General features: G+C 30.0%; 1 protein-coding gene and 1 long non-coding RNA gene across 2 annotated transcripts; both read right to left on the reverse strand.

Moving 5' to 3' along the window:
- Positions 1-509: 509 nt before the first annotated feature.
- LOC136980355 (death-associated protein 1) lies at positions 510-24,951 on the reverse strand. The gene is made up of 4 exons (XM_067276451.1): positions 24,785-24,951; positions 14,130-14,244; positions 6,470-6,512; positions 510-1,467 (listed from the first exon to the last, which is right to left on the reverse strand). Exons 1-4 carry the CDS (start codon positions 24,834-24,836, stop codon positions 1,351-1,353), a joined length of 327 nt encoding a protein of 108 aa, XP_067132552.1. The 5' UTR covers positions 24,837-24,951; the 3' UTR covers positions 510-1,350.
- Positions 18,520-24,284, reverse strand: LOC136979940 (uncharacterized). Its single transcript, XR_010881466.1, has 2 exons — positions 24,233-24,284; positions 18,520-18,614 (listed from the first exon to the last, which is right to left on the reverse strand). It is a non-coding gene; the product is annotated as an uncharacterized lncRNA (long non-coding RNA).

Here is a 24,951-nt window from a genome sequence, read left to right on the forward strand (position 1 = left end):
ATTTTTTTCAACGAAAGCTTTCTTAATCCTAGATTTTAAAAAATGGGATAAATTCTGAAAAATCTATTTTATTTAGAATCAAGCACCTAACTGAAACATATTTAAACTAGAATTTTAAAATCAGAGATGTTTTCCAGGAATATTGTGGCAGAAATGATCAAACTTTGTGGATATACAGAAATCGGATAAAAATTTAAGTCTGTTTTATTCCTAATTTTCAACTTACTATTATTAACTCAACCAATTTCTATTTCAGAAACCTACAACTATTTCTTTGTGTATTAATAAAGAAAATTTCATACAAAAATACTTTTAATTCCCTGAGGAAATCGTCACCAAAATTGATTTATATACAGGAAAAAATAATAATTAAATTATATGTTTGCATTGTAGTTATAAAATTTACAGTAGAAAAACACTTTTAAAGATTATCTGTAATTTCAAAGTATATAATTAAGGTATTTTAAAATTAAAGTGAATTTTTTTTTTCTTAAGAAAATAATCTAAAACCAGCTTCAAAAATTGTTTACTTAAACAATTCAAAATTCGAGATCCACTCTTCGTGCATTCTGTCAGTTTCTTTCCGAGCAATCTTTCTGGTCCCAAAAATTATTCATTTAATACAAAAATACTGACACCATTAATATTAGTAATAAACCATCAACAGAATATACACTATCACCAATAGTAAAAAGTACAACTTCTCTTAAGACTTAAATCTATAAGAATATAAAATTTTTAAGTCATTAACATTTTTAAGTGAGATGAGATTTTCACAAAGCAAATATTTTCCAATAAAGAATATTAAATAAAACCAATAACTGAAAGTATTACCACCAAGTCATTAGGAACATAACTCATTGAGCAAGATAAAAAGGCACACACAAATCTTTTTAAACTATGCAAAATTTGACATCATTTTTTTGTTATAACAATTTACCTAAAATTTAATTATATATTTCAAATATAACTTTCACTTAAATTTAATCATTTATACATGTATGGAAAATCAAAATGAGAAATGTATATACATACACTTTCTTTTAATTTGTAAAACCATCTCACTTTTTGAAGAGAATTAACTTCTAAATTATATATACGAAGACCGATTTAATGACGATTATTATTTTTTCGAACGTAACGGTATAAAAAGTCGAACGTGGAAAACGAGATATTTTTTTTCGAGCAGACCGCACTCGATCTTTGGAAGTGCACTTTGACGAGTCGTCTGTTTAATTTTTTCAAATTTATAAATTCTTATTTGACGAACTAAAAAGTAAATATCAAAATTAAATGCATCTGACAAAGTGCAGAAGTGTCGTTTCTCTGTGTGGTTTCTGAAGGCGGTAACTATTTCCTCGGTTGGTGGATCATGCTTGGCTTACTCGGTGCCGGCCTGTATTCGTGAGAAGGCATCGGTTTTGTATGAAATGCTTTTACCGCTTCGGTAGGAAAATCGGCATCGCCCTGAAAAATATCGGCAAATATTTAAAGTTTTATTTTAAAACTTAACGAAATCTCAATATTCAAAACTGATTTATTATAGATGTAGTAAATATCAAACTGTTTGAAATTTTCAAAATTAAATACCTCAGAAATTTCTGTTTCACCCAAACCATTCCATTCCAGTTTCAAAAATAATACATTTATACTTGTTTAAGCATACAGAAATAAGTAAATTTATATTTATTTGTTATCCGAGCATCTTATATAATTTATCTCGATAGTGTAGTTAAAAGACTTGGATAATCAGATTTTTTTTGTATGATTTTCTGTTCTTTTTGTCAATCTGACTACATCTTCCTGGTATTTTTTCCATCAAGATGTTGAATACCATAGTTTAAATAATTTAGAATAATTTAGAATAAATCATAGTTTGTCTTGACAGACTAAATCTATTTATTGACATTTTATATATATTAAAAATGCAATCTGTCTTTAATAAAATTGAAAAATCATATTTATGTTTCACTTGTTGCATGTACAATTATCTTGCAATTAAATTCCAAGACTGATTTCCAACTTTATTACAATAAATATATAAAAACAAATAAGAACAAGATTCAATATATTAATGAGTCAACAATCTAATTTCTTTCCTCTACAAATTCAGTCCCGTATCATTTGTTGTGATACAGGACGGCATTTACTGCGAAGTATGAAAAAAATTAAATTTTATAAATTATGTGCAGATCAAGCTTACTGTATTAATAAATAAAACGAGGACACGGTAATAATATATATGGTAGTGGCATTAATTATGGACACTTTTAGTAGATTTTTTCAATTTTCCTCATTCTCTCAAATTTCATGCAGTATTCAGTATTCTAATCAAAGGATGATGTATTACAATGTTTTCTATTGAATTTGATACTATAAATTTATATAACTTTAATAAAATTATTTAGTGAAACAACAGCATTCGTTACAAGAATGCTTTACTCGTAAGATTTCATTTTAAATACATACCGTGAAGTAAAACAGTTTATTTCTAATATTTTGTTGGATACCCTTTTCCTGTTATCACTACCTCAATTCTTTGAGACATTAAATCCATCAGATGCCTGAGATCTTGTTGCATGATCATCCTGAACCAAGTTTGGATGCTGGCTTCTCTCAACTCTGTTTTGTTATTGGGATTGTGGCCTGGCACCGACACTTTCGGCCTGGACGCACATTTTTTATTGGATTTCGGTCGGGATTATTTCCTGGACGAGGCAAGACAGTAATATTTTGGTGCCCCGAACCACTTTAGACAACTCCTGGCTGTATGAGATGGTGTCCATCTTATTGAAAGATGCATCACTTTCAAATTCCCAATGGTGAGCAGCTGTTTAGCTTTCAATACTGCTTCCTGGTATTTTTTCCATCAAGATGTTGAATACCACGTCCTGCCATGCAAGCTCACACCATTACACTCACAGGATGCTTAATGGTTGCCGTAGTGCACTTGACAAACTTTGAAAGATACAAATTTTTGTCTTGTCACTCCAAATTATCTTGCCCCAGTTTTCTTGTGTCCACTCCTTGTGTACCAGAGCCCAATTGGTATGTTTCTGCCTCTGTTTTTTGTTGAGTATGGCTTCTTTCTTGGTGTCTTTGCTCATGGACCATTGTCATACAACTTTTTTCTAACAGTTCTGTCAGCAATTTGCATACCAGATGTTTTCAGAAGTTTATTGATATCTTTTGATGATCTGTGAGTCTTGCAAGGAGAGAGAACAGAATCTGCTCACATCGTGCAGAAAACCAAAAATACCCGAGCCTGTTCTCGGAGTTGTTTTTGTCAGTCCCATCTCAGCAAAACATTTACAGATTCTTCTCACAGCTCTATCATTGAATTTAATTGCTATTTCTTTAAATGTGTAGCCTTCTTTTCTTTGTCAGAGACCAATCAGCATGTTTTGTTTTGTTAGGAGTCATAATTTAGTTTTATCGTATTCACATAACCTCAAAATTTAGAGATCTCTCGTCAAAACAATACCTGCTAAAAATGACAAAACTGTTAGATGTGATTGCTCAAACTCTCCTAATTGAATACTGAAACATACCTACATGTTATCCTGTGATTTGTTAAAATAAACATATGACATTCAATACTGCTCTTGCCACTGATCAAAAGGTTAATTCAGAAATTCTTGTATAAAAAATTATAAGTACTTCTGACTTGTTACATACTGAATTAAGATGTAAGATTAGAACAACCATTTAAATATCAAAAAAACATTTTTTGACAATACGAAAAAACTGTCTTGAATTAATGCCAATTATTAGTGTCTAGAATTAATGCCACTACTGTAGATGAATTCACATGCATTTAAAACAGATTTTAAATTAAGGACAGCTGTGAGAATTTTGATGACAACAAACTGTACGGAGAATCAACAATACAAGTAGTTTGTATTCCAAAAAAGTTAATTGGTTGCATCCAATTGTCAGATTTTTTCTTTTACAAAATCAAATTAATGCTAGAAGAAGGAAATTCAAAAATATAGAGAACATTAATTTAAATACTAATTTTCGCTTATTCCACAATAAATTCTAATGTAGTTTATAAATTTTTTTAAAATGTAAAAATTACATATTTTAACACAATTCTACGCAATTCTCATAATTTAACACAATAATTCTACATTAATACACATTCTGTGTGTATCATTAATAATATAAAATTCCTTGTTAAATTAATTTATATTACATATTAATTCCTTTCTTCAATTCTATATTAATTCAATGCAAGTTGTAAAGTATAATTAAAAATTAACATATTTTGTAATTCAACTTGCATCATCAAAATTGAAAAATCAAAATCTTGAATATCAAAAATACATAATTTATTTAAAACAAATTATCTTACGATTAACAAAAAATGAATGAAAAACAAGAAATTACGTTGAGTCATCAAAATATAATATGCTTATACAATTACATAACATGTTAAGCACTAATTATTTTGTGTTCGACAAATTTTTAGCTAGTCTTCTAATACTTTTCCAAGATAAATGTGACTTATTCTTATGCAAAAAATAGTTAATATTTTGAAAATTAAACATCAACAACTATTTTGAAGACAATTTAATGGAAATTGCTAAAAATGTTGAACTTTTCGTGAAATAAATAAATGTGTTGTAACGGTAAGACTTTTTATATCTATTGTTTATTTTCTACAAAAAATTATAAACTTTGATCAAAATGTTATGTCATCATTAATCTATGAAGAAAATTTAAATAATATCTATCCAACAATTTGATAAAACAAATAAAATATATGCCTTATCAGTGAAAAAACTTAAATATAAGTTGAAAAAACTGATAAACTGTAGACTTTATTTTACAGCTACGTCGAATAGTGCCTGTTTCCAATAATTTGATATTTGAATTTAAGTATTTATTAATTAAAATTAGTTTTTAATAATATATCATTTTAAATTTATCATCATATTATGTGAAAAATATGTAAAACTTTAGTCTTCATCTTTTTCATTTTTATGATATCTATAAATTATCTTTTAATACTGCTGAAACAAAAACAATGGAAAATTATCTCATTAAAATATACCGTATTTACTCGAATATAAGACTACCTCGCACGTAGGACGAGGTGTGACTTTAAAGATCAAAATTAAGAAAATTGGAATTGTATTAATAAATTAATTTTATTTCGTTTAATAACAAATAAAATATCAAATGAACATAAACGAACACATTATCCTGCAAAAATTACTGGCATTTTAAACTTTAAGGAAAAATCTTGTAAAATCGATAACATAATTTGTTCGTGTAAAGATGGACAATTGGGAACCTTTTTTTGATAATTCTTAACAGTCGAATCCACTTTTCGTCAATTAAACTTATGAGTTTCTTCGAATTCTGATTTCCAAGTAATCGTCTGTTTTCACGTGGGAATGAATTAAAACTTATATCGGGCTCCCGTGTAATTTTGAAATTAGATTCAAAAGCTTTGCTTTTCCTATTGTTATTCATCTTTACTCCTGACAATACACAAGAATGATTCAAATGATCCAGATAAATACTTTTGTTTTTAAACACCAGAAGGTGAGAATCCGGTGAAAAATGCAAATACACAGTTTACAAAAATCATACAAAAATGAAAAGATTCCCTCGCTCACGTGTATAGGACAACCTAGGTTTTTGAAGCAATGAAAAATGGATAAAAACCTTGTCTTATATGCAAGTAAATACAGTATTTGTATCAAAAAATTTTATTTCTAAAAGATTCAATTCACTGTTTTAATTAGACTTCACTGAAGGCTTTATTTATTATTGTCATTGAATAATAACCAGGATTATATTTCATATCATATTATTAACAAGATTATTATTATAGACTAATGCATTAGTAGAGTAACAAATCTTAAAGACAGACAAAGGGAAAATTAAATATTTCCATCTTCCTTTCTCCAGTTGTTAGAACAATTAAATGTAAAAAATGTATGTGCAAAACTAACCAAAAATATTTAGATATATGAAAAATGCCTAAATATGTTGATAATGATGGTAATAAATAAAAAGGATGGTGAAGTAATGTGAATTTGGCTATTAAGCAGGAAAACATAGCTTCGATAGTATGATGTTTGTTAGTGAAGATCAAATTTAGAAAATCATTCAGAGTGATCAAGAAGTTTAGAGAAAGAAGAGTGGAGTGTTAAACCTAATAAAACTCATGATTATCTAAAAATCAATGTTTGTTCCTGATATCGATTAGGTATATTAGAATGACGCCTAGTGTTCTTATCGTAAGTTTGGATATTTAAGTATTTTAAAATGCTTTAAAATGTTTTAGAATGCTGCTAGGTAACCACTGGACTAAACTGTTTTGTAAAATGTTCTGATAACAAGCATTAAATTTAAAAATGCTAAATTTATTGATTTGAAATATATATATATTCCAATACAGCATTATAGTTTATTGAAATCATTTTTATATTAATACTAAAACTTTACTTACTCTAACAGGAACTCCAGAAATAATTAATTGTTGTTTTGGAGGACTGAAATAAAAGTGAAACTTTAGAATTTATATATCCAATAGAAAAAAAAACAAGCGTATATCATAATTTTATGTAAATAACCTGTCGGTTACTCATATTAAAATTCAATTTGAAATTGAATGTGATTATATTCCAATTTTAAACTGCAATTTACAAAATCATCAAACAGCTTTGTCTAAGTAACTAAGACTGTCTTTTTTCATTGTCTTCAAAAACATGAAAAATTCTTTGTGCACCATACTTATTCATCACAATTTTTCCCAAGTCTATCAAAGGCACAAACTATATACAGGTAGGCCTCCTACAACGCGGTACCTTTACAATGCGGTTGGAAAAATGTGGAAATTTTCTTACAACGCGGTACTTTTACAACACGGTTTAGGGTATTTAGAAACGAATTATCTTTCACATAATAGAAAAATCGCAACGGATCACATAAGTGCAGTGGAACTTGATGGAACAAGCTCAGATCTTGAAATAAGGCCAGTCAAACATTCTCGAACAACTATAATAAGTGACGACGAGGACTGAATTTGAGCATAACATTATGTTTCTTTTTGATTTTGACTTGAAATCATAATCTTTTTAGTTTTTATATGATGTTGAATTTTATTTAAGCTTTTTATGTACATAAATTTAAAAAATGATGAAAATGTTACACCATAAAAGGCAGTTTTTCTCTTTTTAGAACCGAATCCCAGTTTTTGTATTAAGTTGGTGTCTCCTATAATGCAATTTCCCACAATGCGGTATTTTCAAGGAACGTATCTACCGCGTTGTAGGAGGCCTACCTGTACTCATATCTTGTCTTTAGTTCTCTCCCATTCATTTCCCATACATTCAATCCATGCTTTAATTGATTTATTAGACCTTTCTATTTGAATTTGTATCTTGAAAGCTGATAAATTTATATTATTCAGAAATTATTCTCTACTTATATAATGATGATATTTCAAAGAACTTTGAAGATTAACATATGATTTTGAAAATTTTAATTCTAATAATTTATAAACTTACTGCTTTTTTCATTGCTATACAGTGAATTTTAACAGTGAAAATAACTTTATAATGTTTTATAAAAATAACTGAATAAATAAAACAAAAAATTTGCATTGGATGGCTTAACACAGAGGCATATGCAGGGGATGCTTAACCACTCAGCAGTGAGGAACGTATATATACGTCGAGGGCGATCATGTGGCAGTGGTGAGGGACGTATATATACGTTAAATTCTTTTGGGGGTATCACCAAAATCTAGCCAAAAACTACCGCAAAAAAAAAATTCACATAAAAAATGAATTATGTAACAATAAAAAAAGACTTTTCTTTACTAGACATAACTGTTTACAAATACTTTTTCTAAAACGGAAATGAGAAAAATTGCATGAAAAAATACTTTAAAAATTTTTCGGGTATATTCTCCACTACTAAGGGATAGAACCATACCTGACTCTCCCACTGCTGAAAGGTTAAGGTATCATTCCTGATATCAAAGCAATCAGCTTTGTTACTTTAAAATAAAAATAAATATAACAATACATATTACATGACTTCAATAGCAGAAAATAATCTTAAACAAACAAAAGAAAAGCAGAAAAATTTAGCTGATATTTCTTTGAAACACAGGTCAAAAAGAGTGGAGTACAGATTAAAAGATAATTACATGAGTTCAAAATAACTAATTTCAATAATTTCCAGTGAAAATTAAAAAAAAATTTACAATTTTATCTATCCTTTATCACCTTTTCTATTCCTTCTTTTGGATTATACAGAGTATAAATCTTACTGTAATTTGTATAATTTATAATCAGTCTAGCAACTCAAAATTGTGAATTATACATTTTTTACCTTCCATTTTAAAAAAACTAATGAAAAAAGCATGATGTAAAACATCAGGTAACTAAGGTAGTTAGGTAAGTTCTAAGGTAATTGAACAACTTTCTCCAAAAAACAACTCAGAGAAGGGCCTTGATATCTCTGAACTTGCCTCGAGCAGCACTCAGATAAGAAATCTTTACTGTATAAGATAGTTCATCTTTAATTGAATAAGTTAACTGCCTAAATGCAGTTGAAATTCTAAATTAATTGTTCTGTAAATAAAGATTGGATGGAGGTCTAAGAAGCCTAATTAGTAATGCATTTAATTGATCACTTATCAGTTAAATGGAACTGAGGATTTATGCCCTGCTCCAGATTGACCCTTTCTTCCAGAATATTGTAAAATTAATTAATTTAATTCTAATTATTAAATTTAACATAAGATGGTGACTTAATCACCTACCTTTAATCCAGTTTGCTAGTTAAATATATAAATACACATTTTGACAAAAAAATTGAAACACCAAGAAGGAACTATCTACTTAGAACAAATTTGGTATGTTTACTGTACATGTACAAGAAAAGAAATAATTACAATTTGGGAACAGTTGGATGATATATTCCAGAGAAAGAGTTACACAAAGTGAGGGAATCAATAAGATGTTAGCCCATCTCTTGCTTGAATCTAAGCTGTTATCCAGCGAGGCATCAATTCATAAAGTTGACAAATGGTCTCTTGAAGCATTTCTTGCCAAAGTGTTCAATTAGCAGTCTAAGTTGTTGACAACCCCAGATAGTCACAAGCAACAGCCCATCAGCTTCAAATGTGCTCAATTGGGGAGAGATCTGGTAGTCTGACTGGCAAGAAGGGATATCGTAACCATGAAGACATTCATGACGTGTGCAGTCAAAAATTGTTTTGTTGGAAAGTAAGCCCAGGATGCTGGGAAACAAATGGTATCACAACATATCTCAGAATGTTGTCAACGTATAACTGTGCTATGAGGGTGACACAGATTTCCTTCAAAGGAATCTGGCTATTGAATAAAATGGCACTCCAGACGCTTTTGTTGGGCCCAACAAAAGCATCTGGAATGCCATTGATGAAATGTTGAAAGTGTTTGAAATGATGTTATAATAAAAACTGTTTAACACCAATAGACAGTAGTTCTCTTTTTTTAATTGGATAATATTTTGGTATGGTGAACTAATCATTTTTCATGTGGTGTCCGACAGTAAAAATAGGATTCTGGCAATGGCATGGTTGTCTCCACATATATCTGTACTGGTTAGCAGGATTCAGTTTAAAATGGGACTTGTCACTGAACACGATTTGCCTCAAATCAGAGCAGTTCCACATTGATTAAGTCCTGCACCACTGCAATCATTCTTGACAATGCCTATGGAGCAGTGATAGTCAGCATAATGGGTAGCATTAATATAAATTCAACTCATGTAGTCATCTAGCAATGGTCTTGGTGGTCATTTCAGCATTGATCACACATTGGATGGTTCATAATGATAATTCTGGCACAGTTACAGCTGCTCATAGCAGCTACAACTGCTTATCTAGCTGTTCTGTCATCATCCTAGGCCAGCGGTGGCAAATCTATGGCATGTAAGGAAAAATCATCTGGAACATAACATATCAAATTATTTTGATTTATCATCTGTCTTTTTCAATCCCTTTTCAGTTTATTATCTGATCATCCTTTTTTCAATTAGCTTTTTTACATTTATTCTAATTAAAACATATTCATTTAATCTCTTTAAATATCATTATTTGAAGTCTAAAACTTTGGCAACAAACATCTCTAAAGCTAAGTAAGCTTATTATATAGCACATGAGCTCAGAAAGGTTTACCATCCAGTGAAGATCTCGTGAAGATCTGGTGATGTTGTTTCCCAAACTCCGTCTTGTTGAGTTGGGTTTGACAGAAAGTACACCTCCACACTCAATTCAGAGAATATTTACAGTTTATTTACAAAACAAAATATGTAAAATGTACAAGTTTGACAACATAATATATACAGGACAACAAAGTGCGGTGTCTTACGTACCAGGTCGGCCTTTGGGAACTATTAAACTCTGGGGAGGCCTGTCATTTTACATTTACATTTACCAAAGGATTAGAAGGCCTCCACCAATAGGTATAGCCTTGGAAAGAGAAATATGAAGAGTTATATAAGTTAAAAGAATGAAGAAAAGAAAAGAATGACAGGAAAGTGTGAAATATGAGACTACAATGTGCCATCCGAGAGCCAATTGTATAACATCAATGAATACAAATTACAAACATATAGTTGTGTACAGAATGACTGCCTCTACAACTTGAGGCATTAGGAGCTCCATAACGGCTAACTTGCCTTGGTGCTAAACACACAAAATGCGTATGAACAGCCCCTTAGGGGGAAAACTGACAAAGCCCTTCATGGCTTAGGAGATAACATAAAAAAATAAAACAAAACAAATTAATACAGTTGCATGTGTACACAAGACAAGGCTTCCATGGCTTTGGAGGTAACATAATAAAATAAAACAAAACAAATTAATACAGTTTGGGGAGGCTTGTCAATCAGCTTGTGGAGTTGGCTCAACTGCACGGTCAGTCCAGTCTCCGCACTAACCCGTCCCTGAGATGTTTACCAGAGGAGAACACTCTCTCTATGCTCAGAGGGCTTCCCAAGTGCCTAAGACTACTGTGTACCAGTCTCTTGCCCTTCTCTCCTCTCTCTCCCGTTTGCTCTGCTATTTAAGGGTTTTTTGGACGGAAAACTTCCAACCAATCACAAATCATTCTTTCGTGAACAGCTTACATTTAGATCTGCTGTTATCCGACGAGAGTGGAGCTTACATTAACATCCACAACTTGTTCACGTTTAGTAGTTTTTTTATATGGCAAGCGGCCTATCGTCTGACCACAGGTGAATCCAACTGACAAAGTTGGCACTTCCTTTGTTTTCTCTCTGTTTACAAGTCAACACCTTACAAGTGATATATTACCTGACTGCAGTGGGTCCAATTGACAAGGTTGCATTTCTTTTGTCCCCTTTCTGCTAAAAAGGCAATACGTTACACATCCCCACCTGCTTTTTGGTGGACTTAGCCACTCAAGACCCATCCATGTCTGCATAGTCTAATTGTTTATTGCTCCGACCCAAATGATGAGGTCTATGTCAATTTGTCCATCCACCCTCTCTTACTCCAATGACATGTCCCCTTTCAAACTCTGTCATATGGTTGTAGAGGACACAAATTTGATGGTGAGGCACTGTTTATAATCAATGACAATAAGCACAAACTCCACTGAAAGTTTGGTCTCCCCAAAACTCACTCTTTATATACACCATCATGATGCACACTTTCAATGTGCTATAGCCAGACTGTGCATTTTTTGTATGTTAATTTTTTATCATTAGTATATTTGGTCAAAAGGTATTTGATTATGATGTTTCACTAAAATTAGATTGTTTTTTGGTGGTGCATTGATTTTTTTGTCAAAGAGTATTATGTAAAGTTATAGCTTGAAGAATCTGGCATTATTATTTGATTATTAAATTTCTTAAGATGAGAGAGAGATTTAAATATGGTAGTTACAAATAATATACTTTATAAGAATATAAAATATAATTAGAATTATTATTATATTCTTCAGTTTTAGTTAGGTGTTTGCTTTATTATAATTAATTAATTTTCTCTTTGGTAACTAAAGAGATGAAGCAAGCATAAAAATAAACTGTTGTTATCAGCTGCCAACTTGTTTTAATGACATTACTACCATTCACTGTTTTTGAAACAGAAATATGAATCAAATTAACTATACAAAAATAAATCATTTTTGTATTCTCATTTTTCCCTTCATTAGTAAACTCTAAGTCTAAACTAAGCTTAAAATTTTCTACAGTGAATAAGAGATATGTAATCAACATTCAAATCTATATCAATCGTTTTACATTTCCTGAAGAGGGCTGATAAAGTAGTTGCTAAAAACGTTCAAATATTAAATTTGAGTGTTTCTTTGCCGGAAATTTTGCATTTAGGTGTGATTCTCTACAGATACAGTTCCAGTTTTCTAGTAAAGTGATTGTTTATTAAATCTATATCAAATTGATTATTATTGACACAGCATTTTTTTCTCATTTAATTTTTTCTAAATTTATTTAAACATTTATCATCACCATCATATATTTTATTGATATAACTTGAAAAATAAAAACATGAAGCAATGTAATTAAGAAAACTGTTGTTCAGTAGACATTTTTATCTTTAATACAAGAAATTTAGGAAATTCCTTCTTAGCATTCCATTTTTTCACTTCAATTATTTTATAATTACATCTACATTCAAGTGAAATGAAAAAAACTTTTCAGTGTTTCAGATGAAACCTTCTAAAATGCAGGTATACCTCGCCTTATGCCAGTAATTGGTTCCAGGAGAGGTGACGTAAGTCGAATTTTCTTGTGTAGTTACGACGTAAGTCGAAACTACGGTGGAAAACGCCAATAATGAGAACTTAAAACCATTAAATAAGATAACACAAAAACACAGATGTTTCATGTTTCGTTCTCTAGGATTTATAATGATTATATTAACATTTACTGTAATTGTACATATTTTAATATGATTTTATTTGCTTTTAACGCTTTTCTAGTGATATTGCGACTTCAATATTTGTGGCGGACGGATGTAAAGTCGAATAAAATGACTTAAACTTGATTTTTATTTTTCCATGTACTTTTTTGACAAATGACGTATAATCGAGAACAATGTGTGAGATCGGTATAACCGATATGTGATTTCTGGCGCCTACTAGGGATCTGAAAAGGTCGAAACCCCACTCGAGTGACACCAATATGTGAGAATGGGGAGGTAGGCGGAAGCCGCTCCTCCCTTTTCTTCTTCTCACTTGTCAGGATAGCTGCTACGTGGCCGGTGCGTTACGCGTTACGTGAGTGGATAGGAGGTGAGATGGGGTTGACAATAAGGCGAAGCGATATTCGAGACACAGAGGAGACCAGTTAACAATAACAACAAGATTTATTAAATTTAACAAAGGACACCAATACAAAAGCTGACTAACTTCCCTAAATCGCATAGGGTTCGAGAGAGAGCTTACAGTTCAATTCATACCTCATAATTAGTTTCCTTAGAGTTTGCACTTTGATATCCACGAGAGTAGTATCCGAAATAGGCACAGTTTATATAGACGCGACTGAGCGTGGAGACGTTCGGACAGTAGGTCCGAGTCGGTGACGACGAGCGACGGCGATTGTCCGGCAGATGATAAGCGACTCCCCCGAGGGGTGGAAGGAGTGGCTTTTATAGTTTTTGCCTGGGAAATTAGGTCACGTGATCGTCGGTGGATGACGCTTGGTGTCATAGGTGTTCCCGGGATTCAAAATACATGATGAATTCGGACGTTAAGTATAAACTAAGGTTGCAAGATGATCTGGGTACAATTTAAGAACAAAGGATTGTTGACAGTTATACGGCCGGGGACGCATATTTTCTCGTCCGGGACCGTTTCTAGGCAGGATGTTTATATTAGGGAAAAATTCCTAAAACGAATTATTACAAATTTAATTTTGAGGGAATTCCAGATCTCACAGACGTAACTCGAGGTATACCTGTACAGAAAGTATCAAGCTTTCAAAAGCCATTTGAGAGACATGGGATATATGATGAGGTGGCATATGTAATGGTTTATTTCTGTTCTAGCAATTTTCTATGAGGATACACCATCACAAGTTATCCAAAACAAAATTATAGTAATTATAATTAGCAATTTCTTTTTTACCTTGTTGAAGCTTTTGTTTCAGTTTCTTCTTCCTCCTCTTCTCCTTTTTTGATTTCTGGTGGTTTCTCATGTACTGGAGGTTTATGTTGAGTTATGCGCATACCACCCGCTTTCACTATTAATAAAATTAATATGTATTTAAAAAATGTTTATTTAATTCATAAATTAAAGAAAAAAATATATAACTTCTCAAAATAAATAAATTTTTTTAAAGATATTAATGAATTCATAATTGTCATTTGTCTTCAAAATCTAATTTGTTTTACTCGCAATAACATTTTCATAGTTTTTACTCCATTTTGAATCTCTAATCTAAATTTCTAAAATAAATTCTAGAGTATTCATAGCAATAAATTTAAATTTAAAGAACAGATTAGGATTGCCACTTGGCTTGTATTGGAGTGCTTGACCAGCAATTTTAAATCCAGGATGACACTCAGCAAAAATATTTACATCTGGCAAAACAGTTTATAATATAAACAAAATTATATTTTAATTGAAAAAAAATATATTATATAAAACTATTTTTTATATTCAGTAAGTTTACTTATAATGATAAAACCACTTTCTTATTATAATTATGAAAGTTTTTGTTATGGCTGATAAATGGTACTGTATTAATAGTACATTAAATTTTCAAATATGATTTTAAAGTGGCTTAAAAAAAAATCACTAAAATGTCAAACTGAATGTGATTTTACTGTTTGTTCATTTTAATTAAATTTGCTAAAATAATTAATTTGAGGGTCAATTTGAGTGTGATTAGCCGTTAATTAAATTATTGGTCAAATTTTAAATTTTGTCTTTTCGTCTACCTTTCCCCGGTTATCACATCAGCTGGTAAAGCCAGTTTTTGAAGGTGGCAACCCCCGAGCAGATATGAATTAAAAAAGCAGACAAATAAGTTATTCTAAAATTTATTAAAACATTTAGGTTAAAAAAGTGGAGCAAATTCGTTAAAAGTATTTTTTTTTTGTTTAACAAAAAATATAATATAATATATTCTGAAAACTGTCCAGAAACTTTTTAAATTGATTACTTTGTTTGTTGCATCATAGTTTAAAAACCTGAAAAAAATCAATATTTTCATCCTAAATGGCATGTAATAATAAAATTCATATAGTATTCATTTGTTCTTATTATGTAGGACACATCTGAAAAATCCAGCAAGTATAACCTGAATAAATTTGAAGAAGATATCCATATAGAGATGGACAATATGGATATAACTATTTTAAAAATGATCTATATTTTATTGGAACATCATCTGAAATAAACACACATCTTAATACTTGTTGAATATAAATTCTACCTACTTGAACCTGTAACCGGTGCTTATGAGGTTTATTCTTCCAAACCAAACGTTTTCCTAACCCCTTCTGGTTCAAGTAGGTAGAATTTATGTTATACAACCCGGTGTGCAGTTTCTGATTTATACTTGTTGAATATTAAAAAAAGTTGATTTGTTCTCTATATTCTAAACAAATATATAAATGCATGAATATATATCATCATAAAACTTTGAAAATCTGCTTGTTCTAAGCATGTTCCACATTAAATGATAAAATATTCAAAAAACTTTGTTAAATAAATATTTAAACTAAATCTTCTACCATAAGCTGGAATTTTTATAAATTATAAATAAAAAACACACTTTTTCATGTTTCCAGCACTACTTTATAGTTCTAATGAATGTTTTTGGCTTGACAGAAAACATCCGTTAGAATTATAAAGTGCTGGAAGCGTATGAAAAGGTGTGCTTTTTTTTTTATATATAAATAAATATTAAATCTATCTTACACTACTACTGTCTACTAACATCCAACTATCCTGTACCAACTGCATGGAAGTATTATTTAGACTCTTGAAGGAAATATACGTTGCTTAATATAATCTCACAGCCGACGTTCGAAAATGATTTTAAAAATTTTTAAAAAATTACATGTACAACACAGCAACATTCTATAAATAGAACAATTATTTTTGTTTGATGTTTCCTGATGAAGGCCGATTAATGAGTGGCCAAAAACATTTAAATGTTGAATTTGGGTGTTTTGCTGGAAATTTCAAGTTTAGGTGAGAGAGTGTGTGTGTGTGTGTGTGTGTGTGTGTGTATAATATATATATATCATTCCAGTTTATTTTGTGGTTTTTTTATATCCAACTATCATAATCAGTAAATTGACAACTCAAAAGAAATGTTTTTATAATCAACATTTAAAAAAATATGAAGGTGGTTTTTTTCAACCTCCAATGGTCCATAAAACAAAGACAAGTGTAAATAACAAAATGAATTTATTACCAAAAGTTAGCTACAAACTTGGTTACTTTTTGGAATAATCACCGTGAAGATTGAGGCATTTGTCATATCTGTAGATGAGCTTTTACATCCCCTCTTCATAGAATGTTGCTACCAGTGAATTGAGATGGCCTTAACAATGTTGTTTTGAAGATCGTCATTAGTCTTAAACCTCTGCTCTCCTAGCCACGTTCTCAGTTCAGGAAAGAGGTGTAATTCTTTACACATTAAAAAGTTCCAAGCTGGGTGGACGTCTTCACCACTTTTAAACACCCAGCGTATAGTCCCGATTTAGTGCCGAGTGACTTCCACCTCTTTCCTGAACAGAAAAAGTGGCTAGGAGGGCAGAGGTTTGAGACTAATGACGATCTTCAAAACAACATCGTTAAGGCCATCTCAATTCACTAGTAGCAACATTCTATGAAGAGGGGATGTAAAAGCTCATCTACAGATATGAAAAATGCCTCAATCTTCACGGTGATTATGCCAAAAAGTAACCAAGTCTGTAGCTAACTTTTGGTAATAAATTCATTTTGTTATTTACACGTCTTTTTTTTATGGACAATCAGAGGTTAAAAAAAATCCTATGTAGGTATTTAAAAACTATTATTTAATATAAAAGGATAAAAGAAAACCTAAAAACTGTCTGTTGGCATTACTGGTAAATACATTTAATTAATGAGTACTTTTGACCATATATAACCATCTTCAGGTAACATGACAGATGAAATGTTATAAATCTAGAGATAGAACACATTTTCAAATTGCTCTTTGCACATGAGCATGGAATATAAAAAATTTTCAGAAATAAAAATACAAAATTATACACCATTACAAAATAAATGTTATATACAATGGCAATGGCTAACAAAATTAATAGAATTAATATACACAGAAATAGTTAATAAGAATATAAAGAAAATTTAAACAAAATGTAAACACTGGAGCCTCATTGTCACCAGTACATTTTTGTAATATAACTGCGTGACCTATAATTTTAGCAAATTGAACAGTGCAACCTGAAGCTCTGAAATATGAAGTGTAACAGAATTGCATGGGAACATTGATGTAATAAACAAAGACTCATATGAATAAGATTCTCTATCTCCACATTATTTTATCAGCGAAACTTGTGACCAAAGACTATTGAAGTTATATTCCATCATTTTTTGGCTAGCTCTGTCGAGCATCTCCCACGTATAATATCTTTAAGATGCTCTGCTAGACAAACATGGAGCATTCTGGCAGTGGCACCTATATATAATAAATTTGGCCCAGTTAGTGGATTTTGTAAAGGTAAAGTGTAAACTCCAGACTTTTCAAAAGTGTAAGCCTGTCTCTATCATTGCAAAGTATCCTATGTAATGTGGGCTGGGGAGCCAGTGGCAGTATATACCCAAATTTTCTAAAGGCTCAGCATATACATAAAGAGGACCTAGATACAGGATGACTGGCGACACAAATACCAGTTCTTTTTAACAAAATAAAACGATTCATTGAAATAATGCATTTTTTAACTCAATTGACTAAATACTTAAACTTTGCAAGAGAATATCCAGACCCACACACTGCTAATTTCATCAGGGCTAGTTCCTAGCTCCAATCTTGTCATTTCTTCTGCTCTTGAAGCAAAGTCTCTATAAGTATTATCGTTGGAGTGCTACTCCAGATTTGAACCATTTTTTCTTCCCATCTCAGTTAGGGAAGAAAGCTGTATTCATGTGAAGATGAAAAACTGAGTAATCATATGCAAATTATTCTGAAAGGAAAATTTCAGCAGTCTTCTAACAATTTAATTATATTTTTGGAAATGTAAGTTTAACTGTGATGAATTTTGGAGTGCCACAAGTTCAAAAATATATCATCTTAACTGTTGAGATATGAATACACAATTTTAACAATCATTATCTTAACTATTTTCATATTTAATATCCATGAATGAAAAAAAAATCTTTCCTGCAAATGGTTAATGATAACATAGTCAAACTAAATGAATTAAAAATAATAATAGAGAAATCCATTTATTTAAAATTTACAGGATAATAAATTTGGGCCAGTATATAAAAAAACCTACTATGAAGCTGTTTTATATTTATCTCCAACAACTCATTCTCCTATTAATGGCAATATTCTAGTCAATAATACGAACCTTCTTCTATTGTTCAGATGACACTGATGAATCTGGACTAAAAAAGATCAAAAATTTAGCAAAAACATCATACTTTTCAAATAAAATTCATTTGCCATGGCTCTTTATACAATATAAACAATACATGAGGGGAAAAACTAAAGACAAATGAAAACAAGTATAATACAGTTTTATTTTTTAAATATTTAAGTTAATGTAAATTATTGTTAATTATATAAAATGTTAATGTATAAAATTTTTATAATATATCATTTTGGGAAAAAAGTATATCTTTGCAATCTTTGTATATTGTTTATCTAAGCAGTTTGAAGTTAACTATTTTATCATCAAACCTTAGCTTTTTTGAAATTGAAGGTTAACACAGACAGTATAAAGGAAATTGCTTGACAGTAACAATGTTTATATGAAGAAAAGCAATTAACATGGATGAATTATAAAAGATATTTTTCAAATTATAATAATTTTGAATTTAAGATCATATGAAACTTTCATATTAAAACACCCTGAATATAAATTCCTTTTCAACATAATTATAGTTGAAAAAAAAAATGTCAATAATAGATAACACAACATCAAGAGATAGAAAACAAATGATAAGGAATCAGAGAAGATTGCAAAATATACAGCTACAGATCAAAATTGCATTAATAGCACTGCTGCTGATAGAAAATTAATAAACCTTTGCTATAACAATCATCATAAAAAACATGTTTAATTGTAACAGATCTTTCAATTGTCTAGCACAGAAATAAAAAAAATTTTAATAAGTGACGTCCTATTTCAAAAGGATCTAATAAGGCTGCTTGTTATATTGCTAGGAGCATAAATTTATACATTCAGCATGCACAGCATACATTATAATAATGAAGTAAAATGACCAAAAATATCATCAAAAATATATTATTGTTTGAAAGAAATTGTTTAGTTAATTTTTCTAAAATGTGAAGAATGGCGGTCAAAAAATGTTCTTATATTATACATTTTATATTGATCGGGCTATATTAGAAGTCACAAAAGGCAACAGATTTCCTTGCTTCTGGCCTAGGATTTACAGTAAAATTTTTAATGAAAAAAGGAAACTAATCTTTGCAATCTATTTATGTAAAAAATTGTGACTTTGAATCAGATAATAAAACTATTGATGAATAAAAGCTTATTAACAGTAAATACATGTAATTATTTTTATTTTCATAAGTAATTAAAAGGTGTAAAAATAATTTATAATAAACAACTCTGAGGAATGAATGATGTTCATAAATTGAAAAGTACATTAGAATGCCAATTATCTGAGATAATGTGGACCACGCCACCTTGGATAACTGGAAAATACTGCATTTTTGAGTTGTGTCGCCTTTCTTGCCGGCATGCAATATGTTACTTTTAAGTCTCTTTTTATTCTTTAAGTGAATTTAATCATATATATCAACAATGTTTACATCATTTATTATATAGCTAACACATACAATATGATTGATATTTTAACATGAATTATTTGTCTCACATCGAAATTAATGATAAAAGGTAACAGAAACAAATCATTATGTAATTCATGTTATTGTTTTAAACCTTCTTTTATGAAGTACGAGAAAAGCAGTGTATTCACTTACAAGTTTGCCTTAGATAACATAGAACCTCGGCTAACAGGGTTTTACTGTACGTGTACTACATAGCTACGTCTGACAGTCTAGAATGGGGATGGGCAACCCGCGGCCCACGGTAATATCTTTTGTGGCCCGTGTCGCATAAAATATGAATAAATATATTAATTTCCCAGCTTATGGAGGTATTCAGCAAAAATTCAAACTTTATTTTCTACAACTTATGTTTGTGAATAGTTTTTCCGCAATAAATTTAGTAAAAATTAAAACAAGAAACTGGCTAACAGACACATTGAAACTAATTTAAAACTGTCAATGACTAATATTTAACCAGTGTCAGAAGCTATATTAAGTATACCTATGCTAATTTATAATTATATATGAATAAAGTATTGCGATTTACCGACATTTTCCCCGTTTTCTCTTACGTGCGGCCTGCGTCAGTTTAAATGCGGCCCTTACATAAAAAGGGTTGCCCATCAGCTGGTCTAGAACATATGAGAAGATTCTAAAGTTACAAAGAACACTTCCAATCATATTACGGACTGGGTAAGATGATAATGATATTGATAATAATGGTTAAATTAATTTTACGATCTCATTTAAGATGAGTTTATCACTAATATTCCAAGAATTATATCCTCTATGTTTCTATTCTTATTTTTGTTTTAATTTAAAGCAATCTTTCAACTAAAACAAATTACTCAAAAGTCTTAAAAAATTTTGAATATCAAATATATATTAAATTCTGTGTTTCATTTGTAATTGCATCATAACTGTTCTTGTTTATTATTTTCATATTCTACTTCTCCTAGCATACTAACACTGATTATTACTGGACTCTCATTCTAGACTCACTCATGAGTTTATAAATTTTCAACAGAACTAGAAACTATGTTTTCAATCAAGTTAAAAATTATGATAATTTCTAATTTATTTATGAATCACTCAAAAATTTTTCTATCATTACTATACAACTGATGTTTTTGAATCAAGTTATGAATAGCCTATATAACTTATAAAAGGTTATAATAAAAGTAAATAACTTATAAAGTAACAAATTTCATTTTAAAATTTCTTTATTTCATGTGAAAAACTCAATAATACACAAAATACAGCATTTATCATTTAAGGAATCATAAATAAAAAGTAATTACCTATAACCATCAATTAATTGTAAATTATAGTGGCAATTGTAAAGAATCATAACTCATTTTCACCAATTTTGATTATAACTAAATGGCTATTATATAAATGTATAAAAATGATGAATTTTATAGTTATTGACTTTTTAATGCCAAAATATTATATTTATAAATAAAATTGTTATTTTTTCCTTCTTGTAGATTTTTAGTTTATCTAGTAAAGATTATTACAGCAGAATCATTCAGAATAAAATACTTATAATGCAGTTTTTTATTAAACAGATATCTCTCGTATAATACAAAAGTTATGTTCCAAAAAGAGTGCCCTGTTCTGCCAATCTGTGCTATATGAAATAAAAGACTAATACAAAATATGGAATCAGGTTCCAGAAGTTAAAAGTATACCATTGTTTCTAAGAAAAATATGTTTATGAAAGCAATCAATAATTAACAAACAATCACAATTAAAAGTAGTGTATGATGCGTTAATATTAATTTTAGTTAAACAAGGGAATTTTCTTTTTAAAGTAGGTTGTCTTCATAGCTTTTTTGTTGATCTTGATCAGAAATATCAGCAACATCTTCATTTTTTTATTTTTATCATAATTTTTTATATGCATGACAAAATAAAAATATGTTATTAATCAAAAATTTGTTTTAGTGTGTCGTGTTTTTCGGTCGACTAATGAGCAATTTATTTTCCAGAATCTGTGTTCGAATACCGATATGCTGCCGTATTTCATTTGTCATTTTTATAAATGAAGTAGTCATTTGTAGGTAATACCTAAAGTTAAAAAAAGTTTAATAACACTTAGCTAAAAATATTTCAATAAACTTTACTAAATACAAAGATTAATCTATAAAAAGAAAATACAGCAGCAGTCTTAAAGGCTAAAGTCTAAAACAACAATGACACCTGGTCGATAAAGCTAGGAAGAAAAAATTCTACTCAGTTTTCATGAAAGTGAACCTGACAAAAGGCACAAAACAAATTGAAAATTTCAATATTCTAAAATCTGTGGGCAAATTTCAGACAATATGCATGTTTACTTGAATAAAAAAATATTGAATAATGGAGTTTACACTTAAAAATTATGAATTTTGTATGGGGGATTTCCCAAACCATGTTAGAGTGAAACTGGAAGTTGTGCTGTATGAGGGATATCCCTAATTTTCAACCACAATAGAGCAAAACCACGTCGTAGAAGTGCCATGTTTTACGAGGGATACCCGTATATTATTATTACATTATAATATAATATAATATTATATAATATTATATTACATTATAATATAATAAGTATATTCTTATGAGTTTTTTCTTATCACATATAGAATTTTTTTTATCACTATCTACAGGTTTTTATCATCACATCCTATCATTATAAATATGATTATTCTTTACAAATATGCTTAAAATTATTAAATATATATATTTTTATCTGTGTGTGTATGTGTCAAATCTATATTAATATACTTTTCTTAAATTTACAAACTATATATATATATATAATCAGAATTACCAATTTTTGTTAACAAAACAAATCTGAGATAAATAAAATTTATATCAAGTATGAAATCATTACTAAAACAAAAATATATTTCAATTTTTCAAAGATAACAGCTTTTTTATTTTAGATAGAGTTAGATAGCCTAATAAATAGGATTGGGTGTACTATAGATTACCACCTATGGAATTTCTGGACTTTATGTATATATTTGAACTCAGAGGACCGAGATGAGTTCAATGGTAGCCTACTTTTGGACAAATAGATTCCATAGGTGGTAATCTATAGTATCCCCATAGGATTTAACAATTTAGAGGGCTCAATATGCTGTTCCTAATCAATACCAATAACCAATACTACTTCAATTAACTGAAAATATACCTTAATCCAGTAATAAAAACAAATTCTTTTAATTATGGATTACAGTATATTTTAAGTTAATAGTACAGGATGTTTCAAAAAGAATCATCCGATTTAAAAAAATCATAACTATTCAGCTTTTAATCTGTTTTGATCGAACGACATACTGTTAGAAAGAGGAAATTCTAGAGTTTTACGTGGTTGCCGATCGGAGGAAACCCGCACGCTTCATTCACCGATATTTTCAAGACGGCAACCGGACAACAGAAATCATTTTGTGTTCTACACTTTGCGAAGTGTGGGTTCGTAACAATCGTTCGGCACAATTTTTGTCAACAATATGACGTCGAACCACCTACTGCCCGGAGCATTAGGATTAGATTCCCCAACAACAGATCGGCCGTACGGGACCTAACGATTCAGCTTTATACAACTAGCCTCCTAAATCGCCGCATCTCACCATTTGCAATTTTTTCTCGTGGGGTTTATAAAAGACTCCATTTACGTGCCTCCTCTTCCATCTACGGTGGTCAAACTGCAAAACCGCATAACAGCAGCGATGGCAGCAGTAAATCCAGACACGCCGGCAAAAGTTTGGAACGAATTTCACTACCATTTGGACATATGCTATGCATCCAAAGGGGGCATATTGAGCACATATGATTTAGTATGTAAAAAAACTTCAAGATTAGCCCCGTAATATAAAATTAATCTTAAGTGCGTATCTTCATTACTATTCATAATATAATCATTCTAAATTAGACGATTCTTTTTGAAACACCCCGTATATCCATTTCTTTTGCAGTAATTAACCTAATACTACTTCTTACCAATAACTAAATGGCAATTACTCTTCAGAAATTTTACTTCTACTAGAAAAATGAAACAAAACAAATTAATATTTAAATATTAAAAGAGTCGTAACCTCTGTCGTAACATTTAAATACGGTTAATAAAAATTAGCGAAAATATTTATATACGTATAAAAAACAAGCCAAAATTTTACAAACAATCAGATTTTTACAATAAAAAAAATCCAATTACTTTCACATTTCTCTTTACAGTAAAAACTGCCACGTCAGCTTATTCCACTATCTAAAAAAAATATATTTATTTACATATATTATATATAACACATAATATTAATTAATAAATAAAAAACACATTCAAAACAGGATTTAAACTCGTATTTAAGGCACGTCAAGGCAATAAAAGCTACATTAACAAACGAGTCGACACTGTTTAATATATGCATTAACTTTTATATTATATAAGTCATTTAAAATTTCACATGTGCATGTGTTAAATAAACAATTCAATTTCAGTTTGCATTGGTGAAACTCTGGGTGGTAGAAGTTACTTTTAAATCATTCATTAAGCATGTATTTACGTAGAAAGTAACTAAAGGTAACTTCTGTAAGGCTGATTTGAGAAAATTCCTTTCTCAAATGCAACTTCGATACCGAAGCATACGGTTAAGGAAAACTTACCTTACGCACATTTAAAAATATATCATTTAACTAATCAGTTTCTCGGTTAAATAATCATTTTCTAATCCCGTGTCGACTTAATTGTAAATATTTACGTGACACTCACCAGCAGGAGGATGGCCCGCTTTAAGATCGGCTTGTTCCTCGCCAGAAGACATTTTCTCATATAAATTCTAATTTCTAAAGTGCCACGTAATAAATAACCGTTCTTATCAATACGATGATAGAAGCTGTTGACTTCGCCGTTCACGCGCAAAATGGCGACTAAATCAT

The sequence above is a fragment of the Centruroides vittatus genome, unplaced genomic scaffold, assembly GCF_030686945.1.
Source record: "Centruroides vittatus isolate TY-2023 unplaced genomic scaffold, ASM3068694v2 contig_1159, whole genome shotgun sequence".
NCBI lineage: Eukaryota > Metazoa > Arthropoda > Arachnida > Scorpiones > Buthidae > Centruroides > Centruroides vittatus.